General features: G+C 37.1%; 1 protein-coding gene across 2 annotated transcripts; it reads right to left on the bottom strand.

The window, feature by feature from the left end:
- Positions 1-1,007: 1,007 nt before the first annotated feature.
- On the bottom strand, positions 1,008-10,340 carry LOC121952728 (N-acetyllactosaminide beta-1,3-N-acetylglucosaminyltransferase 3-like). Of its 2 annotated transcripts, XM_042499541.1 has the most exons (6): positions 10,253-10,340; positions 9,988-10,104; positions 8,328-8,467; positions 8,152-8,220; positions 7,503-7,664; positions 1,008-4,136 (listed from the first exon to the last, which is right to left on the bottom strand). In XM_042499541.1, the coding sequence occupies exons 5-6, from the start codon at positions 7,508-7,510 to the stop codon at positions 2,999-3,001; spliced, it is 1,146 nt and encodes a 381-aa protein (XP_042355475.1). In that variant the 5' UTR covers positions 7,511-7,664; positions 8,152-8,220; positions 8,328-8,467; positions 9,988-10,104; positions 10,253-10,340; the 3' UTR covers positions 1,008-2,998. The 2 variants fall into 2 exon arrangements, with proteins under 2 accessions (XP_042355475.1, XP_042355476.1); XM_042499542.1 differs by lacking the exons at positions 8,328-8,467; positions 9,988-10,104; positions 10,253-10,340 and having other exon boundaries at positions 8,152-8,235.
- Between the last annotated feature and the right edge of the window lie 1,059 nt (positions 10,341-11,399).

The following is an 11,399-nucleotide window of genomic DNA, read 5'->3' as shown; positions in this document are numbered from 1 at the left end:
ACATATTTCGAATTATAATAATTTTGATTTAAAAAAATAAATGGTTTTTCATAATTTCAGTACTTTTTTACTCTTTTTTCTCGAATTTCTGGGCCATGTTTGTTAAGTTGCTCATTGCCTTCTTCTTCATATTTTTGAAAGAAATAGAACCAATTTGATCATGTTTCAAAGGGTTAAACATCTGTGAAAATGAATGTCATTGCAGTACTCACTTTAGGTTTCGAGATTGAATTTAATCTAAAAAAACATAGAAATGACAGCACTCCCAACCAATGCTAATAACAAATCTACAGAAAATAGACTCATTAAAAAAAATCAGGAATAAATACAACACAAAACTGTAGTCCATAATTATACTGCTAAAAGAGTCATCCAAGTAAGAGTAAGAAAAAAATGAATAACAGAAAAATTAAAATTCAACTAAAATGAAAGTTTACATCCTCATTACTATGCTGTGCTGTTTCCCTTTATGATTACTATGCATACTTTGTTAATTATATATCGTGGATAATTGTGATATGACCTCTAACTGAAGCACTGTGTTGGCACTGTGTTGACACTTTAAAAGTGTCTGAATTGGGGAAATGTCATCATTCAGTAGAATTGATGATGTCTAAAAGTGGTGTCTAACATTTTCTCTAAAAATGCTGAGACACAATGCAGAGATGCATCTTTCTCAAGAATTCTTCTCAAATCCAGTCAGTGAAATCATCTAAAATGCACGAACAAACAGATGACAGAAGATGAATGCAAAATGCTATTTATTTCAAACATGCAGGATGAAGAAACTGATTAAACTTCACAATGAGGTGAAAGACATTTAGAGGAGAAAAAAAGTTTTTTGAGTTTGAAAGATTCTTTGCTTTCTCACAAATTTCTTTGCCAATTTTTCCATTTTCAAAAGTCTGAAATAGAATTTGTAATAGAATAAAATACGCAAAGACGAAAATGAACAGTTGTAGCTGGAGAAACGTCTTTAAGAATGTAAAGTTTTGTCTCCACACCTTTTAAAGTTTTGCAGTACAATATTGCATTTTCATCTCATTAAATTTAATCTAATCTTGTTCGTAGAGTGGTTTAAATTATGTAGTGATGTTGTTTGGTGAATTTGCTGCTAAATGATAAACACATTATAAATAATTGGCTTCTCAATCTTCCCAATTCTTATTCTAATGTAGCACCATATTAACATTATGAATTTCCCATTTAGAGAAATTTGTTTTTTTTCGGGGTTGTTGAGTAAAATTCCGATCAAAGATTTATGATGGGACAAAAAGAAATATGTAGCTCGGCAGAGAAGAGTTTCAGGAGAGTAAATTTCCCGTTGTGGAGCAGCAAAATGATACAACTAAGAAACAGCAGTGCCTGTAACATCTAAAAAGCTATTCAGATGTAATTCACAAAATAATAATGAAATTAATAAAATGAAAAACAAATATATACAGATATACAGAGTTTAATTTTTGTCAGTTGCGTGGAGTATTGGCTCAGTCAGGACCCCTGTGTGACAGAAATGAGACACTGCCGATGGTGTTGTGGACAAGTGCCATAAAAGCACCTTTTTTTTTTTTTTTTTTTACTAATTCTGATATTGTATAATGGCAGTAAGCATTTCTATAGTATTTTACATATTTATTTTATACAAGGTGATATATTGACCATAGATTGTCCTTAAAGATGGACGACGTAACAGCTCCACCAAAGTGAACCCAAAATATCTTGATCGCCCCCTGGTGTCTGGCTGCAGTATAGGTCATAAAACCCGCCCCCTCAATGTTAGTGGAGGGGACATGGGCATAACTGAAAAGTCAAATTGCCCGGGATATTTTTCCTGAGGATAGTTTCTTTTATTTAAGGTAGTTCTCATCATGATGTTTATTAAAGTGTTTGTTTTTCTGATAAGTTTGATTCTAATTTGTTTGATGCTATAAATGGGGGTTTTATGTGATAACTGAAAGCTGTGTGTGACAATTGGTGTGCTCATAATCAATGCTGCTGCTCATGATTGGTCAGATGGGTGTGTGGCAAGGAACTCAAGATCGCTACTGCCTACTCTGGCTCCAAATTATATCGTACACACCGGCACAAAATGGCAGCGGCTGTATCTGGGATATTTTGGCTTCATTTCTCCATTTTTAATTTGTGAGGGGAAGTGGAGATGTGTCAGCTATCTTTGTATACCGTATACGATATTGACAAGCATACCTGTACTGCTATGTTTTAATACATCTATAAATACATTCATATCCCAGCTAATATTTGTATGTGGGGCCATGTGGGCAGTAAAAGAGCTGAAAAATGGGCCCTATATGGGATTGTCCACAGGTTCCATAAAGGCCCCATGTGAATTTGATACATGGTTGGGTTCACCCAAGTCAAACCAAGATAAGATGCCCAAATTTGGGACCGCATCCACTTGGTATCCAGGTAGCCCTATAGTAAAACTCATGTGGAGCCCACTTGGGTAAACCCACCAAGGCCATTATAGAACTCATGGACAATCCATAAAACAGTGGTTCCCAACTGGTGGATCACAGTCCAAAAGTGGGTCGCAGGTCTCTTGAATTGAGAACTTGATAACACTTCTATTTTGAAGTGTCATTCCTGTTTATTCTTGAAATATGTTTTATTTCTTCATGTTCTAAACCAACATGTTTGTGGGATAAAATTGAATGTGTGGTAATTCATTGAATGTATGGTCTTTCAAGTAAAGACTAAGGAGAAATCTAAACCCTGTGGCTGGACCAGTTGGGAACCACTGTCATGTCAGTCCCATTTTTCAGCCCATTTAAATGAGCCTCAAATAAAAATGTTTTTAATCAATATAAGTTGGGTCACTGCCCTGTTATTCAAAGTAATTTGCTCTATATAGTTTGCTGGAGATGCACTATTTACATATATTAATGAGTTTTGTTTTAAAAAAGTAAACATTTTTGTAGCTACTGAAGTTGCTACTGATTGAATATTATTGACAACACTTTCTGTCACCACATCTAAATTACAGTTTTTTACCACATTTCAGATTTGGGTCATTCACTCTGTGCCACATGAGATACATTTCTGCTAAACTAAATCTGTGAACAAGTAGCATTTCTTGATAATAGCAGGGGTCATATCTATCTATATTACTGGCGGGAATGTACAGTCCTGCTGTCTTTACCCCCATATGGGAACTTGGAACAAGTCCTGCTCTGGCCAGGCATTTTCCCATGTACACATCATCAATGGGAAGAATGGTGATGAAATTGGACATGTTGTATATGACCAAAGCTGTGTAGCCTGACAAGAGGAAGCCCCCACCTCCACAGTAGGGAGGATAATGTTCTGACTCCTCCACCTGAACTGGGATATAATACTTACTGTAAGGATGTCTAATAGGCCCAACATTCTGGATCAGGTGGCCGGTAAAGAGGTGCTTGTTCCCACTATTGTCAGCGAGACTTTGGAGATACTCGACCATGTTGTCCGTGTGTGCAAAGACATCATCATCACCGTTGAACAGGAAGCGAACATGTGGACAGTTTCTTTCCATCCACTCCAGAAAGAGTATCTGCTTCAAGGTGAGGTTGTAGAAAGAGTCGTTGAAGTCCCATTGGAGGATGTCGTTATGCTCACGTTGCTCCAGCTCCATGAGTGTGTTCAGTCTCCGTTTGTCAAAACCGGCATCCGTCGTTCCTGAGATGAAGATCCTTCGGATCCACAAACCATTGTGCATCCTCTCTCTAGCCCAGGTTTTGCGCAGAATCTCTCTGCGGTCATAGTTCATGGGGGGACTTTTTATGACCAGGAGAAGGAAGACGTCTGCAGATCTATCAGCTCCTCCACATTTGTCAGGAATATCCAGTATCATGGGGAAATGTCGACAGTGTCGGTAATAGAGAAAGTCTTTGATATAACCAGGAAGTGAGCTAAAGTTTATGATGTTGGCAGCAGACATGTTTTGTTCGCATCTTGGCCAGGAGTACATATAGGAAGTGTTTGTGGTTAGAGGCTGTGTTTGATTGCCATTCTCTCTCGTACTGTCATGGAGGAGGATGGTTTTGTGGTGAGTAGAATCTTTATAGAGATAAATGGACACGAGAATAGCTCCAAGCAGTATGGGAGTTCTCAGTCCCATACATGTCCTCTTTAAATTTCTGCAATGACAAAACAAGTTTTCTCATCAGTCTGACATAATATTTCAAAGACTAATATTAAAAGGGAACTACGCCCAGTTTCAAAATTCATACTCGATATTCTTATGATCTAAGACAGTCCACAATTATTAGTAAAAATAAACAACTCACTCCCAGATCCAAAAACTAGACGGAGATAAGAGATGTAGGGTATAAAATCTGCAGCTGCTCCATAGACAATGAATGGGGAAAGATGTTCTACATGGCACTATGAGCACACAGGGGAAAATTTTGACTATATGAGTAACTATTCTGTTTCAGAATTGAGAACACTACAATAGAATGAAGCTCACTGGGTATAAAAAAGAAAACAAATGTTATGTGGGGCCACAAAATCAGCCTTCCATTCACTGTCTATGGAGCAGATCCAGACTTTTTAACCTATGATATCACAAGTTAGAGATGTGCTTTTCTGGTTTCTGGCTTTAAGAGAGAATAATTCACAATTATTGATTAAAATTTCTTAGCTTATGGAAACAACATTCATTCATTCATTCATTGTCCGTAACCACTTGTCCTCGTAAGGGTCGCGGGGGCGGGGGCTGGAGCCAGCTGTCATTGGGCGAGAGGCGGTGTACACCCTGGACAGGTAGCCAGACTATCACAGGGCTGACACATACAGACAGACAACCAGTCACACTCACATGCACACCTACAGCAAATTAGAGTCACCAATTAACCTGACATGCATGTCTTTGGAATGTGGGAGGAATGGAAACAATATATTCAAAGTAAAAAATTTAGGTGTTGTTTCCCTTTAAAGCAAGAGTATAAGAACATATTCATAATTAAGATCTACACAACAGTCAATCATCCAGGTATATCTACTTTGCAGTTTGGATTGAATAGTAGGAATAGTGTAGGAATATTAAAGATCAGCCTGAAAATTTGCAGATGACAGACTTGAGATGCCAACATGGACTTGCTTCCACCAGTTAAAAGTCCAGTGTGTAGGATTTAATGGCACCTAGTGGTGAGGTTGCAGAACTGAAACTTGTGCCAAGCATTTAGGACATGTGTGTCCACACTATTTTAGGTTATTAAAAAAATACAAACAAATAAAATTTAAAAATTCACATACATACTCAACAACTTTCCACTGCTTATTGGAGTGGTGGCCTATGTTGTTAACTTTACATTTCTTTGGTGTGAGCATCTACCATCACTAACTTGTTTACCATACTAGTTCCACCTGGGAGGTTTCTACTTGGTGAGTGTCTATTAACTGACTAATAGAGCTGCCACCTGAACTTGTAAACTTGCCAGATAAATCAATATTGTGTGGCAGACCCCATATAATATATTATGACTGACAAGCTGTGGTCCACAGGCCATGATTGACCCCAGGCCGGACGTGCCTGATCTAGCTTGATACAGTGAACTTTGCAAAAATACAAACATGTGAGAGATGACATAGTTATGTATTATAAAGTTATGATTATATACTATTTCTGCTGATAGATGCCCCTTCATCCTATACACATGACTTTTAAGCCACACTTAAGGATTAAGAGGTGATTAAGAACACAGAAATAAAAGTTGCCTGTTGTGTTATGGACTGTTGTAATTATAGTTTATGTAGTTATTGCTTCATGCAAATACAGATTAAAGCTGAAATAAGATAATGAAAAAAATGCATTTCTAGTCTTGGACAGGGAGAACTGTCATTAGACCAAAACATAATATTATTTGATTGAATATTTTTTATTATATGTAGCTTTTTTTTTTTTTTTTTTTTTTACAAAAGTTGCCTCAAAATTGAGCTTTGCAGGAAGGGGGGTAACTAAATAAAAATGTACGGAGGGCAATTTATAACTCCATACAGAGTCCATTGAACCAGTCAAATGCCTGTATGTCTTCTCAAAATAGGGGGAACATATAGAATGTAACACAAGTCAGTATCTCAGACCTTTAGTCACAAGATAATACCCTGACGCTTTCTGCAGTTCCCATGAGGTTCAAAGTTCTGGTTTTGATTGAAATGTCTCAACATGGCGCAGCGTCATGACCAAACATTCCCACTGAGGATGAACTGTAAAACACTAGATCCCTCCCTTTACATCATCAGGTCAACATGTTAAATTGTGTACCATTCTACTGTGACAGCGAGCAAACATACAGAAAAAGTCTATTCTATAGTCTATAGTGTAGTCTATCAGCGACACAAAATGAAGCCAAACTGGAAAGTCCATCATCACCTCCTACTGAAACAATGGCACAGTACATACATCAGATGAGAGAGAAAACTGTCAAAACAAATAGGGAATAGAATGTAAGGGGTGCACTGGTTCTGGGTGAGTGAATACCTACATGTCCTGTTTTGTAGCATTCAGTATTGGTCACAGGTTAGCATTTCTTTCTGTGTGTGTGTGTGTGTGTGTGTGTGTGTGTGTGTGTGTGTGTGTGTGTGTGTGTGTGTGTGTGTGTGTGTGTGTGTGGAAGTGGACTGGAAGTGAGATAAATCTCCAGCAGTTAGTACTGTAGACATATATGAACTGTTCTGTTTGCTGTTTTTGGCTGACAAAAAAATAATTAAAAAAAAAAAAAATATATATATATATATATATTTAAATGTGTGTGTGTGTGTGTGTGTGTGTGTGTGTGTGTGTCTGTGTGTATAAAAATGAATAAAGTATTTATTAAGCTCTTGTTTTCAATAATTAAGTATTTAAGAATAAAACAGATAGATGACTTATTTTAAAAGGTCAATCAGAGGTAAAGTTTTTGGCATTACAAATTTCCCATTGATTGCTCCTGTATTATAATTCCCACTGGATTATCAGTATGAGAAGAGACTGGTGGATAAAATAAATATAATGTGTTTTTTTTGGCTGCCTTTAAACAAATAGGTTATATGAGCAGAAACAAGGTATCACAGTTTTTTTGTAAGGTGGCTTTGATGCATCTCTCCATTGTGTGTTCGTGTATATATATATATATATATATATATATATATATATATATATATATATATTATATTTGGTCCGTTATTTTGCATATATGGTAGGTTATGTTGAAACACTGCAAGGCCACGGGAGAAGATATCATATCATCAACATCATAGCATTGAGCAAGCTCGGTTTAGTGAAAGAGCAGCTGGTGTGGAAGCTCAGAAGCATATAGACTGTTGTGTTACTGTTACTGTTGTGTGAATAAAGAATGAAAGTCAAATTTTCATCAACAAACTCTGCTGATAACATAACAACACAACAAAAACATGTGTAAAAATATTAAAGTTAGTATTCATTTTAGTATATAGTTAGAATAAGTAAATCAATTTTAAGGAAAAGGCTGAAATTCACAGAAACGATAATACGACAACATTACCTGAACATGTTGCCAGATCAGTATGAGCTCTTGGTGAGTATCCTGATTGTCAGCTCTCAGTCAGTGTAGATTGTGATGGCGGCAAAATGTAAAGGTGATGTAGGTTGCTCAGGATGCCTGTGAGGCACATTTTGCTTCGGGGCTCAGCCAATCAGGAAGAATCTATACCGAAGGACAGAAGGTGCTCACACCAAGCAGCATGTTTCAAATAGTTTGTGAAGGAGCAAATATCTTGTTTCTTTTATGAGGAAGTTTCGTACAGTGGGCTGAGATCGTTACTGGTCAAAGGTGGGAAAGAAGCTGAAGTCACAGCTGCCTAATGATGCATTTGCCAATAATGACCTAACTAACCATTATTAAAAATTGCATTAGATAAGTATTATTTAAGTATATGATACTGTAGCACCTTTGTACTTGATTACAGTCCTAATTAGGTTGCCTGAAATGAAAAAAGTCTACCTCTGCAAAGTGCCGACACTCATTGCTGTGATTTGTTAAATGTCACGTATCAATCAAACAAAGGCGCTTTGCTCTTGGATGTTAATGGTGTTTTAGACCTGTTACTGTCTTTGTGTGCTTCTCACCCCTATGCTTACCCCTTTGTCAGTAGTTAAGTATGTTTGTCTAAAATAAAACTTTGGTACCTTACCTTAGCTGGTCTGTTGGATCTACACTCGCCCAGGATCTGAAGTGGAGGTTGTCGCAGTGCAGGTAAATCCTGAATTGAGTCAAAACCACAGGTAAAACGTTAATCAATAGTAGTCAATAAAAATGACAAAGGAGGCCCAGTTGTTCCCTACCCCTCCCCCTGCATCATGATCTCACCTGCTCTCTATTTTGAGGTAAAAACCCCACCTGAGTCGCCTCCTGCTGCTGAACCTGCCACAGAAGCTGTTATTCCAGTTTCCACACCGCAATTATTGAGTTTGTTTCTGTACGTCAGCCACAGTCTGGTTTGGGTCAGCCTTCAAACAGGGAAAAAAACAGGCTGCAACTAACAAAGAGGTCTGCAGAAGATCATTAGCACCAACCTGCCCGCCCCTCAGGACGTGTACACCTCCTGAGTAAGAAAACAGGCAGGGAAAACCTCTGTGGACCCATCACACCATGGACAGGTTCATTAGAACACAACTTCATTAAATGGTGATTTGAAGGCGACATCTTTTGGTGAAATGTCAATTTCTGATGAGTCATTCGGCATGTAGGATTATAAAAACAATGTTTTTGCAGCAGATATTTATGTCCAATTCAAAGTAAGAACATAAGAAAATGAAAACTTAAGAAAGTAAGAAAACATATATGTTGTTTTGTAGGGCCATACCCACCTATCTCTATTATATAAAGCAACCTGTTATATTAATTAGCTCAATCTTTATACCAGCACACTTGCACCATTTCACTATTTTCTTACTGCTTACAAGTGTATTATACACACACACACACACACACACACACACACACACACACACACACATATATATATATATATATATCCGTATGCTCTTTTGTATGTTAACAGTTGAATGGTTATAGTTGGGTTATAATTTTCCAGCTTTGTTTTCCCTGTTTTTATCTTTATATTTATTTCTGTGTAAATACATTGGGGGAAAAAAACATCCCATACATGCATACATAATTCTGAAATTATATTCAAGCTTGATGTTTCACCATTGCAACCACATTTCGCAACCATAACTTGTTACAACCATTCCACAGGGATGGAAGTAACAAGTTACATTTACTCCCTTATGGTCCTTGATTTTTCTTTTTTTGTGTTTGTAATTCATGAATTCATACAAATCCGTAATTTTACTTGTAAAAAATGTTGTGCTTCAAGTTGAAACCCTCATAGGAGTAAAAACAAAAGCCACATGAAAAAAGTCATCACAATAATGATAATGGTACTGGACCAATAAGATGGCCTAAATCAGTAACCAGAATACTGCTCTCATCTGACAGCCGTTAGTTAACAACACAAAAAATGAATAACAATAAAACAAAATTTGGATAATGTCATTGTGGGTTACAATAAATATTAGCATAACTGCACTTCTGCATTGTAATGTTTTATTTTTTATTTTTTACCTTAATGACAGTTTGAAAGAACCTCCCAACAAGCAGGATAAGTGAGCAAATCAAATACACTAACATTACAGTATCTGAACATGCTGGGTCTGACTAACCTACATATTCTCTTACCAACTCATCAAATATCGTCACTTGATCTTTCACCTCTACACATGACGTGATAGCAATCCCCCTACAGTTCTTGCTGACTTTTCAGGACACTGCGCCAACTTATAGCTATCAGATACATTATGTCTTTTCAAAATGCTCTTCCATTTTAACATGAATGTGCAGTTTCTGCTCGATGCATAACATCTTTTTCAAACAAAGCGTTGGAAAACATCTTCATATTTTTCTTTTATTTCCTTGTTAAATATGAGCATGTGGTTAGGTTTAGGCAACAAAGGCACATGCTTACCTTTAGAAAAAGAAAGCATCATGGTTTGGCTCAAAATTGATACATGAAGTGAACAGCGGGCTCCAGGGTGAAAGTTCCAGGGTTGGTGGACCACTCTACCAGCAGCCTATCATACCACTGTAAAAAGTATAAACTAATGCTGTTTATCATACCGCCATAAATGGTGCCTTTATGCGTCAGTGTCTGATGCCGAAATCAAGGACCAAGCAGCAGTATTTTACAAGTTCAGAATAAGAACAGGCTAAAAATACTCATGGTGGCTCACCCAGTGGTGATTCTCCCTAAGCGGCCTCCAGTGGAGTGTATGAGACTCAGCATGTTTGATGGCTGCAGTAGAACAGATAGACTAGGACTTTTTACCGAGAATGACCCAGCAGAGCAGTAGCAGATTGAGGGGGAATTTGCACTGCACATATCTTGCACAATGACTTTCAGACAGATGACTACAACAATGAGCTCGCTCTACAGAGGAGGAGGGGTGTGAAAACTGTGCGGTCTCTCTTTTTGCTTTTCCTGTTTGTTTATTTGTGGGCTGTAGCTGCTGTCAAGTTCATATTGTTTGTGTTCTCTGCTTCACTGATGCTTTATTCTAGGCTACTACTGATTCTGTGTCAATCATTTATGTGCCTTGATCATTCTAGTTACAACTGCCATGGTGTCCGGAGAATGTTTTATTTATTGTTGTCGATTTTTGTTTCACTGTCTGAGTTTTGGGTCCTACCACATCCCGTTACATTATTAGGATCTGTAAATGTATTGTGACAATATACAACAATGCATTTAAATTTTTTAAAAAGTGGGCTACTTTGAATACTTAAGTTGTTTTTTGTTTTTTTTAAAGCAAGTACTCGAATACTTTAACTCAAGTAATAATTTCACTTAAATTTCACTTTCATTTAATTAAGATGGATTCATTTCACTTAAAGTTGTGTACGTTGTCCACCACTGGTCATTAGATAGATAGTTATGATATTAGATTATAGCTGCTTTAAGGATGGATATTCTGACTGTCGGTAGTATACTCCCAATAAAAACAAATGAGGCTGGTAATGTTTGACAAGTCCTCATACCAAAATGACGAATGAAGACATTTTCATTGTAATCCAAAATCACACCATGTTTGGTGTTTCTTGAAGTGTAACAATACATTGGATTATTTGCAGAGAGTTTCAAATATTTACAAAATGGGTACTACTGTGAGCATAATCCAATCATGTGAAGTGAACTCTCAGCAGTGCATTCACTGAGTCATCATTTCAAGACCTTTCCTTTAGTACCACCATGTGGTTGACATGTGGCTTTGAGTGAGAAGTATTGGGTGGATTGTCAAAATATGGGTCAAACATTAATGTTCTCACAATGAATTGAAATAACTTAAGTGATCCCTCAACTGTTCAGGTAGTACCATTAGC

This window comes from Plectropomus leopardus, chromosome 13, assembly GCF_008729295.1.
Source record: "Plectropomus leopardus isolate mb chromosome 13, YSFRI_Pleo_2.0, whole genome shotgun sequence".
NCBI lineage: Eukaryota > Metazoa > Chordata > Actinopteri > Perciformes > Serranidae > Plectropomus > Plectropomus leopardus.
The sequence above is the reverse complement of the archived record's forward strand: the minus strand, read 5'-3'. Positions and strand labels throughout refer to the sequence as shown.